This window comes from Jaculus jaculus, chromosome 1 (genome assembly GCF_020740685.1).
Source record: "Jaculus jaculus isolate mJacJac1 chromosome 1, mJacJac1.mat.Y.cur, whole genome shotgun sequence".
NCBI classification, from domain to species: domain Eukaryota; kingdom Metazoa; phylum Chordata; class Mammalia; order Rodentia; family Dipodidae; genus Jaculus; species Jaculus jaculus.
Genome location: NC_059102.1, coordinates 229,737,440 through 229,752,520, shown reverse-complemented (window position 1 = coordinate 229,752,520; position 15,081 = coordinate 229,737,440). Strand labels below are relative to the sequence as shown.

The following is a 15,081-nucleotide window of genomic DNA, read 5'->3' as shown; positions in this document are numbered from 1 at the left end:
ATGTGGGGCTTCTAGAGTCAAGAAATCAATTTGGGGCTGAAGAGATTGTTTAGCAGTTAAGGTGCTTGCCTGCAAAGCCAAAGGATCCAGGTTCAATTCCCCAGGACCCACGTAAGCCAGATGCACATGCATCTGGAGTTCATCTGCAGTGGCTACAGGCCCTGGCGTACCCATTCTACTATCTATCTATCTATCTATCTATCTATCTATCTATCTATCTATCTATCTTTCCCTCTCTCTGCGTGCCTCAAATAAATAAAATATTATGATGGAGAATGGAGTTTCAAAGGGGAAAGTGAGGGGAGGGATATTGTTTAATCATGGAAGTTGTTAATAAAAAAAAATAAATAAATACGGGCTGGAGAGATGGCTTAGCAGTTAAGCGCTCACCTGTGAAGCCTAAGGACCCCGGTTCGAGGCTCGGTCCCCCAGGTCCCACGTTAGCCAGATGCACAAGGGGCGCACATGTCTGGAGTTCGTTAGCAGAGGCTGGAAGCCCTGGCGCGCCCATTCTCTCTCTCCCCCTATCTGTCTTTCTCTCTGTGTCAGTCGCTCTCAAACAAATAAATAAATAAATAAAAATTAAAAAAAATTTTAAATAAATAAATAAATAAATGTGGGTGAGTGATCACACACCACCAACTTCAGGTCAGGGTGCAGCCTAGAGCTTTGGAACCACCAGACTTTGGTGCCAAAGGGTCAGTGTGGCTTGCAGCAGCCTTAGTTCCTTGTCATAAATGGGATATCACCTACCACACAAGTGTTTGTAAGGATTGAGTGGAAACACACCCAGCGTCTGGCACTTAGTAAGCTACCCATACAGGCATGTGGCATTGTCGAGAAATGAATTGTAAAACAGTTGCGCTCCAGGTCAAGCATCAGCCTTGGAAACTGGTCAAAGCTGAGGGGGAGACACGCCCGCAGGAAGCCCGGAGTGCCAGTCCCGTGCTTGCTTAGCAAACAGCTCTGTGGGGCAAAGGGATACAGGTGTGTTCCTCCTCCTCCTCCTCCTCTATTTCCACAGATGGGCGGCGGTTGATCCCTGGACTGAGATCAACAGGCTTCTCTGACATACACACTCCCAGGAAATATCTTTCTACAGCAGAAACCCGATCTACTAGGTGTGGATCTCGATGACAGTCGCCATTGCAAGCCTAGCTTGGACCTTGTAAAAGAAAAATGCTGGTTGGCATGAGTTTGAGGCTAGCTTGAGCTATCTAATGAGTTCTAGGTGAGTCTCGGCTAGAGTGAGACCTTGTCTCAAAAGCCAAAAACAGGCCTAGGAAAATGGCTCAGCAATGAAAAGCATTTGCTATTTAAGCATGAGGGCCTCCGAGGTTGGTGGGCTCACACATATCTGTAACACAAATGGGCAGGGATAGAGAAGGATGGAGAATTGCTGGGGCTTGCAGACTGACAGCGGGTCTGGGTTGCAGAAGAGATGCTGTGTCAAGGAAGTACGTGCATGGGTGATAAGAGAAGAATGCATGACATTCACCTCCGGCCTCCGGCACATACATGGAGCATACACATCTTCACAGTCATGCATATGCCACACACTATACATATCACACACCCGCAAATGTATGCACAAAACAGAGACAGATGTAGCTTCTCAGGTTCTTTTCAGACCTGAAGGTTTGCACTCTAGGGTGGGACTCTGCCTTGTAGAGCATGCCCACCAGTGGCTTTGATACCTACTCACTCAAGTGTGATAACAGTTGGTTGCATTACAATTCTGGAGCTGGTACAGGATCTGAGACTCTGGGCAGCTGTGGTATGCAGATTTCTGGGCCTGGAAAGGCGACAGGCAGGGGAACTTTGACAGCTACCCAGATATAGTGAGACTTCCACAGCAGAGGCTGCAGTATGAGCTAGACCAGTGAATGCACACTTAGGATTCATTTATGGTTTTTATTTTATTTTATTTTTGTTTCTTTGAGGTAGGGTGTCACTCTAGCTCAGACTGACCCAGAATGCACTATGTAGTCTCAGGGTGGTCTTGAACTCACAGTGACCTTCCTGCTTCTGCCTCCTAAGTGCTGGGATTGAAGGTGTGTGCCACCATGCCTGGCCATGTTTTATTACATGTATGTCTTATATTGTTTTTTGTTTTGTTTGAGACAAGGTCTCATATATCCAAGGCTGGCCTCCAATGCATATATAGGTGAAGATGACCTTGAACTCCTGAAGAGTCTCCTGCCTTCACCTCCTAAGTATATTGTACTATATCAACTTCTGTGCAAATTTTGCACGAAAAGAAATAGCCAAGGGGATTGGGGTGTAGATTAATGATAGAGTTCTTGCCTTGCAAGTGCAAAGTTCTGGGTTCCATCCCCAGCAAAACACACACACACACACACACACACACACACACACACACGACTCTAAACTCTAGTTAACAACATACATACCTGAAGTATTTAAAGGGGTATATACAATCTCCTTGAAATGTATTTAAAATAAGAAAGAAGAAAGAGGGGCTGGAGAGATGGCTCAGAGGCTAAGGTTTTCACCTGTGAAGCCTAAGAACCCAGGTTTGGAGCTAGAGAGATGGCTTAGCAGTTAAGGCACTTGCTTTCAAAGCCTAAGGGCCAATGTTCAACTCTCCTGATCCCACAAAAGCCAGATGCACAAAGGTGAGGCAAGCACAAGTTGCACATGCCCACTAGGTGGCGCAAGCATCTGGAGTGCAATTTCAGTGGCTGAGGCCCTGGCATGCCACTTCTCTCTCTAAAAAAAGAAAGAAAGAAAGAAGGAAGGAAGGAAGGAAGGAAGGAAGGAAGGAAGGAAGGAAGGAAGGAAGGAAAGAAGGACCGACCCAGGTACAATTCCCAAGTATCCATGTAAGCCAGATACACAAGGAGGTGCATGCATCTGGAGTTCATATGCAGTGGCTAGAGGTTCTGGAGCACCCATTCTCTCTCTCTCCCGATTTCTCTGTCAAATAAATAAATAAATAAATAAATAAATAAATAAATAAATAAATAAATAAATAAATAAATAAAATAAAAATATTTTAAAAAGGAAGAGGGAAGAATGACAAATGTGACATCAGATGTGGGGGTGGAATCAGAATAGTATCCTCAACTGTTTCCCTTCTGTGGTCATCAGAACGATGGCCCCAAAGTTGTTCATGCTCACGTCCACCAGGACCTGTGGACATGCTGTGTTACATGGCAAGGGCACTGAGGCAGCAGGTGAAGTAGGCTGTTAATAGCTGACCAGAAGATAGATATTATTCTGGATTTCTGGTCCCTTAACTGGAAGAGAATAAATCTATGGTGTTTTAAACTAGCAGGTTTGTAAGCCACTAAAACCCCATATGTGTTCTCTTTTTAAGCTCTGCCCACCCTCTTGTCTTGCTCCCCTGGGAAAAGATGACAAGGCCACTGTCCCAGAGTAAACAGGATTCACTGAGCTGAGAGATGGATGTGAAGGGAGAGGCTGGATACTTTTTGCAGGTGCTTGGACCTCAGCACATGCTGATTTGCCTAAGTAGCAAGACGGCAGAGCCACTGTCCTGAAACCACGCCTCTGCCTCATGTGGAGGCCTAACTCCCTCTGAGAACTGAGAGTTAATCACTAGGGCTGAAACCTGGGAACCTGGGCTCACCTGCTCAGGTGGGCCACATTCTAGGACCAGACCACTCAGCTGACAGGCTGAGGGAATCTTGGCTGTGCCCACCACTCCAATACTCCACAGCTGAACCCAAAAGACAATTGGTTCTGTGCTATGTGGAGCAGAGAAATTATTCTCCATCTATACTAGGGTGGTCTCAGTTGAGTGCACAGTAGGACTAGGGCCCAGAACATGTCACCAAGGCTGGGGCTATACTCCTACTACAAGTCAAGCCGCACAAGTAATATAAGGACCCCACAGGCTGCTTAAGAGTTAAAGATATCTTGCTGGGGAGACAGCTCATCACTTAAAGAGTTAAAGACTTCTCCCAGAAGCACAGTAGTGAGCTTGCAAATAACTGGGTGGTCTGGGTACCAGTACCATGGCTACTGTATCCTGGGGTTTTCTGGGACAGCAACCCCGGGTATAGGCAGTGTTACGAAGGGAAAACACACCTAAAGGATTGTCTTCCTGTGAGGTAAGCCTATCTCAGAGCTGAAACTAAATCGGGAAAACTATCTACAAACACACCCAGCTCACAGACACACCTAGCTCGCATCCACACCCACAGCAGTCAGGCACCCTGCCACAACCCTGCAACACCCAGCCCTCACTTCCTCTCTTCCAAGTGAGAGGGCGTAGGAGACAGGAGAGTCGCCATCAAGACGTGCATAGGGAGGCCTTCACAGACTGTGTGCTTTGGGCAGCAATCTGCCCAGGACCCTGGATTCCCAAGTTTGAATCTGGCTGCAATACATGGAGGTACCTGACACCTGCTGCTGCCCCCACACAGGCCAGAGCTCCCTTTTGGGGGTCGTATTCTAAGGCTGCAGAGACACTATACCACCTCTAAGGCAGGTTCCAAGTCACTCCCATCAAGGTGATTTGGGCAGCTGCTCTTCCTTTGCGAACTTCCAGTTTTTTCGTTGGCAGAGTGGGATCCCAATGGTACCCTCTGCTGCCTGTACACCTGCCCTGTGAGCACCTCTGAACTTTGTTCCAGTCACCTGTCCAAGGTGGCCTGGAGTCACCCCCAACACGAGTTGCCCACGTGACCCTCACAGGACATAGACTCCACAGGACTGGAGGTACCCTGCAATAGTGAGGCAGGCCATGTGGCTGATACAGGGACTTAAGAAGATGCAGGCAGGAGCCCACAGGACAAATCTGGTTCAGGAGGATCTTTCTTTCTTTCTTCTTTTTTCAAATTTTTATTAACAATTTCCATGATTATAAAAAAATATCCCATCGGGCTGGAGAGATGGCTTAGCGGTTAAGCGCTTGCCTGTGAAGCCTAAGGACCCCGGTTCGAGGCTCGGTTCCCCAGGTCCCACCTTAGCCAGATGCACAAGGGGGTGCTCGCGTCTGGAGTTTGCTTGCAGAGGCTGGAAGCCCTGGCGCGCCCATTCTCTCTCTCTCTCCCTCTATCTGTCTTTCTTTCTGTGTCTGTCACTCTCAAATAAATAAAAAATTAAAAAATATATATATTAAAAAAAATATCCCATGGTAATATCCTCCCTCTCCCTCCCCTGCTTTCCCCTTTGAAACTCCATTCTCCATCATATCCCCTCCCCATCTCAATCAGTCTCTAGGAGTATGTTTCAACCACAAACATTCTGGCAACCAGGAGACTCAGGAGGAGCAAATTCTCTCCTCTGGTAATACTCACTGCATGCACCTGTGAGGAGGAGACATGTAAAACTAAAGGCCAGGGGCTGAGGAGATGACTCAGTGGTTAAAGTTGCTTGCTTGCAAAGCCCACTGTCCTGGATTCAATTCCCCATTACCCATGTAAAGCCTGGCTCACTTTTTTTTTTTTTTTTTGAGGTAGGGTCTCACTCTAGCTCAGGCTGACCTGTAATTCACTATGTAGTCTCAGGCTGGCCTCAAACTCACTGTCATCCTCCTACCTCTGCCTCCTGAGTGCTGAGATTAAAGACATGCACCACGATGCCCAGCTTTACTTTATAAAAATATTTTATTTAGGGCTGGAAACATGGCTTAGCAGTTGAAGCTCTTGCCTGCGAAGCCTAAGGATCCAACTTCAATTCTCCAGGTCCCACATAAGCCAGATGCACAAGGTGGTGCATGCATCTGGAGTTCATTTGCAAAGGCTAGAGGCTCTGGTGTACCCATTCTCTCTCTTCCTCTGTCTGTAACAAATGAATAAAAATAAAAAATATGCCGGGCGTGGTGGCACATGCCTTTAATCCCAGCACTCGGGAGGCAGAGGTAGGAGGATCGCCATGAGTTCAAGGCCATCCTGAGACTACATAGTGAATTCCAGGTCAGCCTGAGCCAGAGTGAGACCCTACCTCGAAAAACCAAAAAATAAAAATAAAAAATAAGTAAATAAATAAATAAAAAATATTTGATTTAAACCTAAGAACAAATCAAACAAAAATAAATAAATAAAAATAGCCTGATGAGTGGCATACACTTTTAATCCCAGTACTCTGGAGGCAGAGGTAGGAGAATCACAATGAGTTCAAAGCCAGTCTGGGACACAGAATTCCAGGTCAGCCTGGGCTAGAGTGAGAGCATACCTTGAAAAATAAAAAAAAGGAAAAGAAAAAGTCCCCCCCCCCAATATTTTATTTAATTGGAGGTGGGAGGAGAATGAACAAGCCAGTGGTCTCCTGCCACTGCAAATAAACTCCAAAAGGGGGGCTGGAGAGATGGCTTAGCAGTTAAGCATTTGCCTGTGAAGCCTAAGGACCTCGGTTCGAGGCTTGATTCTCCAGGACCCACGTTAGCCAGATGCACAAGAGGGCGCACGCATCTGGAGTTCATTTGCAGTGGCTGGAGGCCCTGGCGTGCCCATTCTCTCTCTCTCTGTCTCTTCCTCTCTCTGTCTGTTGCTGTGAAATAAATAAATAAAAATAAAACAAAAGAAACTTTAAAATAAAAAACTCCAAAAGGTATGTGCCACTTTGTGTCTCTGGCTTTATGTGTGTACTGGAGAATCAAAGCCAGGCTGTCAGGATTTGCAAGCAGACACTTTTAACTGCTGAACCATCTCTCTAGCCCTCCACTGGTTTTGAGACAGGGTTGCTCATTGAACCTGAGGCTCACCAGTCCCACTAGATGGGCAAGCCAGCAAGCCTCAGGGATTCCCCCATCTCTGCCTTCCCAGTACTGGGATTACGGGTGTGAGCCAGCTTTTTCATGGGTGCTGGGGATCTGAACTCAGGTGTGACAAGCCCTCCTTCAGCCATCTCTGCAGGCCCTTGTTTTGTTTCTGAAGGTCTCACTCTAGCCCAGGTTGAGTGGAACTCACTTTGTAGTACAGGCTGGCCTAAGACTCACAGTGATTCTTCTTCCTTAGCCTCCTGAGTGCTACGATTACAGGTGTGAGCCACCACACCTGGTGTCATGAAGTTCTAATACCTCTATATGTGAACAGGTTTCCATTGCAAAGAAGGGAGGGAGGGAGGGAGGGAGGGAGGGAGGAGAAAGACAGGAGGGGAAAGGAGGGGAGTGGCTGATTATGATGGCACTCTACACTGAGGTAGAAGGATCTCGAGTTCTAAACCAACTGGAGCTACATAGGAAGAACTTGTCACAATAAATAAATAAATAAAATGTTACTTCCAAGCAGGCCCTGAAGAAGTCTTCAAATTAAAGATCAGAAAATTGCTGGTCAAAGGTTTGATTCTCTAGGACCCACATAAGCCAGATGCACAGGGTAACACATGAAGCTGGAGTTTGTTTGCAGAGGTTGGAGGACCTGGCTTGCTCTCATTCTCTCTCTGCCTCTCTCTCTCAGATAAATATAAAATATTTTGTTAAAAGAAAGAAAATTGCTGGTCATAGTATCTCATACCTAAAATCCCAGCACTCAGGAGGCTGAGACAGGAGGATCACCACAAGCTTAAAAGCAGCATGACCAACATAGCAAGTTCAAAACTGCCTAAACTACATGAAAAAAAAAGAAAAGAAAAATAAATAAATAAATAATATTAGGGAGTTTATTCCAGTAATCTTTCCTCTTCTCAGCTTGGAAAGAAAAATTACCCCTTGTATGTTAATATTTTTTAATTTATTTGAGAGAGAGAAGAGACAAACAGAAAGAAGCAGACAAAAAGAGAGTGAGTATGGGCGCACCAGGGCCTCTTGCCACTGCAAACAAATTCCAGATGTATGTACCACTTTGAGCATCTGGCATTACATGGGTACTGGGGATCTGAACTTGAGTCATCGTGTCTTTAACCACAGGGCCATTTCTGCAGCCCTGCATGCCATATATATATATATATATATATATATATATATATATATATATATATATATATGTATATATATTTATATATATATATGTATATATATTTTTATTATATATGTATATATATATATATATACACACACACACATATTTATTAACATATATATATATTTTTTATTTGGTTTTTCAAGGTAGGGTCTTGCTCTAGTCCAGGCTGACCTGGAATTCACTATGTAGTCTCAGGGTGGCCTCAAACTCACGGCGATCCACCTACCTCTGCCTCCCAAGTGCTGGGATTAAAGGCATGCGCCACCACGCCCAGCTGCATGTTAATATTTTATATTCTCCCAACTAGTTTAATTGGTGACTTTTCCTCCCTCCCTTCCTACTTTTCTTCCTTGCTTCCCTCCCTCCCTCCTTTCTTTTAGTTTTTAGCAGTCCTGTGTAACCCAGGCTGGCCTAGAACTCAGTACATAGTAGATGAGCTTGAACTTTTAATTTTTTTCAATATTTATTTTATTTATTTATTTGAAAGCAAAGAGAGACAGACCTAGAGAGAGAGATACAGAGACAATGGACCTGCCAGGGCCTCTAGCCACCACAGACAAACTCCAGATGCATGCAACACTTTGTGCATCTGGCTTTATGTGGGTACTGGGGAATCAAACTGGAGTCGTTAGGTTTTGCAGGCAAGTGCCTTCACCTGTAAGCCATCTCTCTAGCCTGAACTCTTTATTTCTTACTTCAATTTACTTATTTGCAAGCAGAGAGAGAAAAAGAGAATATGTGTAAACCGGCCTCTTGTCACTATAAGTGAACTTCAGATGCATGCATTAGAGAACTGAACCTAGGCTGGTGGACTCTGCAAGGAAGTGCCTTTAACTGCTGAGCCATTTCCCCAGATGAACCTTGATACCCTGTTTTCATCTCCCAAATGCTGGGATTACAGGCCTGTGCCACCACCCCCAGAAATAGCTGTTGGCTTTTTCCCAAGTTGTTTTATTAATATTTTATTTAAAATATTTGGGGGCTGGAGAGATGGTTTAATGGTTATGGCACTTGCTGGCAAAGCAAAAGGACCAAGATTTGATTCCCTACTACCCACATAAAGCCAGATGCATAAGGTGACATATGTATCTGGAGTTCGTTTGCAGTGGCTAGAGGCCCTGGTGCACCCATCCCCTCTCTCTATCTATTTTTCTCTCTTAAATAAATGAATAAAATATTTTTTAAAATAAATGAATAGGACATCTAAAAAATATTTGTATTTAGTTATTTGAAAGAGAAAGATGCAGATGCAGACAGGAAAGAGAGAGAGAGACAGACAGACAGAGGAACAGAATAGCCACACCGGGGTCTCCTGCCATTGCAAATGGACTCCAGAAACACACGCCACCTTGTGTATCTGGCTTCACATGGGTTCTGGGGAATCAAACCTAGGCTATCAGGTTTTGCAAGCAAGCACCTTTACACACTGATCCCTCTCCAGCCCAATATTTTATTCTACTGTGTTTTTTTTGAGACAGGGTCTTACTCTGTCACTCAGGCTGTTCTGAAACTCACTGTATAGAGTGGGCTTGAAGCCACAGCAATCCTCCTGATCCAGCCTCTCATGTGTCTAAGTTATAGGTGGGAGCCACCATGCCTAGTTTCCAAAGTTATTTTATTTGTTTTATGTTTGTGTGTGTGTGTGTGTTATGTGGGTGTGAGTGTATGCTTGCCACATCACACATGTGGAGGTAAGACAACCTCAGGGGTTGGTCCTCAACTTCTACCTTGTTTTCAGGCAGATCCCTTGGTAGTTGCCACTGCATACCATGGGCTAGCTGGCTCTTGCACTTCTGGTGCTTCCTCCCCCCCCCCCATCTCAGTCTCCCATCTCACCAAAGGGGTTAACTCAGGTGGACATACTTTTACAACAAGCACTTTCACCCAGTGAGCTGTCTCCCCAGTCCCCAAAATTCTTTCTTTTTTTTTTTTTTTTTTTTGGTTTTTCCAGGTAGGGTCTCACTGTAGCCCAGGCTGACCTGGAATTCACTATGGAGTCTCAGGGTGGCCTCGAACTCACAGCAATCCTCCCACCTCTGCCTCCCGAGTGCTGGGATTAAAGGTGTGAGCCACCACGCCTGGCTCCAAAATTATTTTAAACATTGTCTTTCTTAAATATTTTTATTTAATTACTCGAGAAAGAGAAAACGAGGGAGAGATGAGAACAGAGAAAGAGTGTGAAAGTTTATGAGCATATCAGGGCTTCCTGCCTCTGGGAATGAGCTCCAGATACATCCGGCACTTTGTGCATCCGGCTTTATGCGGGTGCTAGGGAAATCAAACCTGGACTGTCAGGTTTTGCAAGCAAGCATCTCTAGCCAATTAGCCATCTCTCCAGGTCTTGAACATTTTCTTCTTTTTTCCTTTGGTTTTTCAAAGTACAGTTTCACTCTAGCCCAGAATGACCTGGAATTCACTATGTAGTCTCAGGGTGGCCTTAAAATCACTGCGATTCTTCTACCTCTGCCTCCCAAGTGCTGGGATTAAAGGTGTGTGTCACCATGCCCAGTGGACATTTTTTAAATAACATTTTTATTTTATTTGCAAGCAGAGAGAGATAGGAGAGAGACAGAGAGAATGGGCATGCCATGGCCCCTTGCCGCCACAAGTGAACTCCATGTGTCATTTAGTGCATCTGGCCTTACGTAGGTACTGGGGAATTGAACCCAAGGTCATTAGACTTCACAGGCAAGCACCTTAATAGCTAAGAAATCTCTCTAGCCTACATTTTCTTATTATCTAGGTTCACCAGAACTTTTCATGAGTGATCAGGTGCAAAAGACCGAATGCATCTATTGTGGAAGAGGTGGCAGAAAGAATGTAAGAGCCAAAGGAAGGGTAGGACTCCTTACAACGTGCTCCCCCCAGACACAAAATGGCCTGGATATCCATGACCTCACAGATCCTGACAATACCTACACAAGGCCATCATAATAGGAGGAAAAGATCATGACATCAAAATAAAAGAGAGACTGATTGAGATGGGAGGGGTATGATGGAGAATGGAGTTTCAAAGGGGAAAGTGGGGGGAGGGAGGGTATTAATATGGGATATTTTTTATAATCATGGAAGTTGTTGATAGAAAAAAATTTGAAAATAAAAAAAAGACCAAATGCAGGCATAAAGCCAGATGTACAAAGTGGCACATGCATCTGGAGTTCATTTGCAGTGACTGAAGACCCTGGTGCGCACATATGCTTCCCAATCCCCGTGTATGTGCATGTCTGTATCTTTTTCTTGCAAATAAATAAATATATATATATATATTTTTTAATTTTTTGTTTATTTTTACTTATTTATTTGAAAGTGACAGACAGAGAAAGAGGCAGATAGAGGGAGACAGAATGGGTGCGCCAGGGCCTCCAGCCACTGCAAACGAACTCCAGACGCATGCACACCCTTGTGCATCTGGCTAACGTGGGTCCTGGGGAATCGAGCCTTGAACTGGGGTCCTTAGGCTTCACAGGCAAGCGCTTAACCACTAAGTCATCTCTCCAGACCTAAAATATATATTTTAAGACCCAGTGTAGGAGCCAGGCATAGTGCTGCATGCCTTTAATCCCAACAATCAGGAGGCAGAGGTAGGAGGATTGCCATGAGTTCAAGGCTACCCATTACATTTTGAATTCCAGGTCAGCCTGAGCTAGAATGAGATTCTACCTCAAAAAACTAAAACCAAAAAAATCAAACAAACAACAACAACAACAAAAAAAAACAACCAATGTAGCAGGTTAGGAAATACTATTGGCATGAAAAGCAGAATAAATCCAGGCATGGTAGCTCATGACTATAATCCTAGCACTCTGGAAACTGAAGCAGGAGGATCACCATGAGTTCAAAGCCAGCCCAGGATAGAGTGAGGCCATGCCTCAAAACAACCACCAAAAAAAAATAGAAGAAGAAGAGGAGGAGGAGGAGGAGGAGAAAGAAAGAGTTAAAGAAGGAGAAAAAAATAAAGACTAAAATGCTGATGAGTGAAGTATGGACATTTTCCTGACAGCTATTTGCAGAAGTGAACCACACACATCTTTTAGTGAATCCACTGGTCACTTAAGTCCCAGAAAAATGCTGAGCTAGCCACTGTTAAGAATGGCTGGTTTAAAGTTTCAGCTGATTTATGAAGCTCAAGGACAGCTCAAGTAAATGTACTTTAATTACTCCTTAAAGAGGCAGCAAGTCCCTGTAGCCCCAGCACTTGGGAGAGTTGGTCTGGAGGATCACGTGAGCCAAAGAAGAGTACATTCAGCCTGGAGTACATACCTAGAACCTGTCTAAAACAAAGTGGAACAAAACAAAAAGCAAGTCATAAGCTGCCTTCACCCTCATAAGGCGGCATGCTTATGAACTACCAAAATCATCCTTTGGATCAAAAGGATCAAAAGATCATTTTGAAAAGAAAGTGAAATTTGAACTCTTGCTATCACAGGCTGGTTCCTCCCACAACAGAGTGCCTTGCCTGAGCTTTGACCCCCCCAGGCAGGAAATGCTGCTGTGTCTGTGAATGACCAGGAACAAAGCACAGCTATAACTCCAGGAATGGGGGGATGGAGAGAACCAGGCAAGGACAGCCCTCTTCCATGTCTCCAGAGGACACACCCCACAGGGAGTTCGGCTTGGTTTGTCCACTTTGCAAAGAGATGCTCAGAGCTCTCACTTACAACTCATTCACAAGTCTGTGCCTCAGTCTCCCTCTCTTCAAGATCAGAGGAGCACAGCAAGCAGATTCCCTATAGACCTTGTCTCACTCTACAGTGCTGGGAGCCAGACTCTGGCTTATATGCTACACCTCCAGCAGTGTGGTGGGACCAGTTATTAGTGTCACGAGGACAGAGGCTCGGGACAAAAACTGTGATTGTGCAGGCTTCAGGGCCCCCAGGTGAGAATAGGTCATGTCCCTTCAGCCCAGCCTCTAGAAGCCAGAGCATGAGCAGCAAGCCCAGGTGCTGCCACTTTCTGAGTAACTGTGGCCGAAGTTGAACCTGTGCTCTTTGTGCAAAATTTAGCAAATCCCGAGTGTCAAAGGGAGGGGTGTGGTGGGAAGAGGGAGGTGGGTACAGGCTGAGTCGCCTGGGAAAGCAGCAGTGTGCACAGTCAACCCTGCCTGTTACAGGAGCAGTTGCTTGTCCATTGTTTCTGCCTGGCTTTGCCTGTCCTTCCCAGTCCCCCACACAAGCCTACTCTAGAGCATTTCTGCAAACCCACAGCTCTCAGGGCTGGAGAGAGGCCAAGCTTCATTCAGCAAACACACAGCCTGCCTTTGTGCTCCCAACAGGGTATCAACTTTTGGGGTAAAATCACAATATTCCCTTTACTAGAACTACAATTCTCCAGGGAAGAAAGTGAAAGGGAAAAGCAAATAACCTCTAAAACTCACCACTTTGAATAGAATTCCAATAGCTTTCAAGCCCTTAATTGTTGGTTCATATTGATGATTAAGATCAGAAAAACCAGGACCTCCCCCCTCACATCATCAACGACACACTCTCCTTGAGCTCACAATTAAACTCAGGATATTGGTGTCAACTCAGTACAAATTCCTAGCAAGACAGGCTGCCCAAAAGACCAGACATCTCGGTATCCTTTCCTGCGGAAGGTCCGCAGTGTCCCCACCAAAGGGTGATGGGCTCTACAGGGGAGCGAGGACTTGCACCCAGGAGGTTTATGAGCAAGTCTCAAGGACGACAGACCCCCAAACCCAGTGTGGACAGAAGCGTAATGATAGGTTTCCAGACCTTGTCAAAGATAACCACGGATCTAGACAAAGTCCCTTACCCCTGAGGACAGCATCCCCAACCTCGGGCAGCAAAAGGGCAGTTGGCCTTGACGTCAGGAGCCACGGGCGCCCCAGCTGGGGAATGTCTCAGGCGGTTGGGGGAAGGGTCCCAGGTCAAGACAGGGAAGGAGGACAGGGGTGTCCCGGGAGCCAGAGGGCAGCGAGGGACCTCCTGAGTAAAGGAGAGGGGTCCGAGCCGGGTGCACCCGACCCCCGCAGGTCACGCCTGGTCGCCTCCCACCCACCGCGCCGGCCACACCCTCCCGCCCCGGCGCCTCACCCTGCTCCAGCCGCGCTCCCACCGAGCCGTCCCTGCGCAGGAGGATGTCCGCCGTGTCCCGGATGCGCCGCCCGGCGCCCGGCGCGCCCCGCAGCCCGCGACAGCCCTGGAAGCACACGGCCCAGGCCTGCTCCTCGTTGATGGGCTGCTCGTACACCTTCAGCACCTCCTCCAGGGACAGCTCCCACGGCTCCGGCTGCGCCGCGCCCCCCGCGCGCTCCGGGGCCGCCGTGCCGCCGCCGCCGCCGCCGCCGCCCGCCCGGGCCATGGCCGCCCATCATCGCCGCCCGCGCGCGCGGCGGGTCTCCATAACAGCCCGGCGACGCACCGCCGAGCGCGGAGGCGGGTCCCGCGCCGCCCGCGTGCTTTGTCATCCCGCTGGCCCCGCCCCGCGCCGGCGGCCGCAGGTGAGGGCGGGAGCCCACTGGACAGGGAGGAGGGTACCACGGGTGGAGGGCGCCACGGGCGGGGGGAAGAGCACAGAGGGAAGGTGTCACGGGGTAGAGGGTGGGGGCGAGGAGAGAGAGGGAGGGTGCCACGGGTGGAGGTTGGGGGCGAGCAGAGAGGAGGGGTGCCACGGGCGGGGGCCGAGCAGAGAAGGAGGATGTCGTGGGTGGAGGGCCGAGGCCGAGCAGAGAGGGAGGATGCCACGGGCGGGGGGCGAGCAGAGAGGGAGGGCGCCGCGGGCGGGAGACAAGCAGAGAGGGAGATTGCCATGGGTGGAGGGCGGAGGACGGGCAGAGAGGGAGGATGCCACGGGCGGGGGGCGAGCAGAGAGGGAGGGTGCCACGGGCGGGAGGCGAGCAGAGAGGGAAGGTGCCACGGGCGGGGGGCGAGCAGAGAGGGAGGGTGCCACGGGCGGGGGGCGAGCAGAGAGGGAGGGTGCCACGGGCGGGAGGCGAGCAGAGAGGGAGGGTGCCACGGGCGGGGGGCGAGCAGAGAGGGAGGGTGCCACGGGCCGGGGCCGGGGGGGGGGGCCGGGGCTTGGGGGTGAGCTGAGAGAGGGGATGCGATGGTGGAGGGCGGAGGTCTAGTTGGAGTGGGATGTCCAGCTCAAGCGCAGCGGGCTAGGGCGAGCTGGAGAAGGAGGGTACTCAAGGGCGGAGGGCTGGAGGACCCAGTCTCCTGGAGAG

The 15,081-nt window shown here is 48.0% G+C and overlaps 1 protein-coding gene across 2 annotated transcripts in view; it reads right to left on the bottom strand.

The window, feature by feature from the left end:
• Spire2 (spire type actin nucleation factor 2) overlaps positions 1-14,236 on the bottom strand; it is a 51,451-nt gene extending 37,215 nt beyond the window's left edge. Inside the window, exon 1 of one of the 2 annotated variants that reach the window (XM_045157509.1) lies at positions 13,949-14,236. In XM_045157509.1, coding sequence (XP_045013444.1) covers positions 13,949-14,216 — 268 coding nt within the window. In that variant the 5' untranslated portion in view covers positions 14,217-14,236. Of the gene's footprint in view, positions 1-13,667; positions 13,692-13,948 lie in introns of those variants that run through there. The other variant, XM_045157507.1, reaches the window with a different exon arrangement.
• Positions 14,237-15,081: the final 845 nt, after the last annotated feature.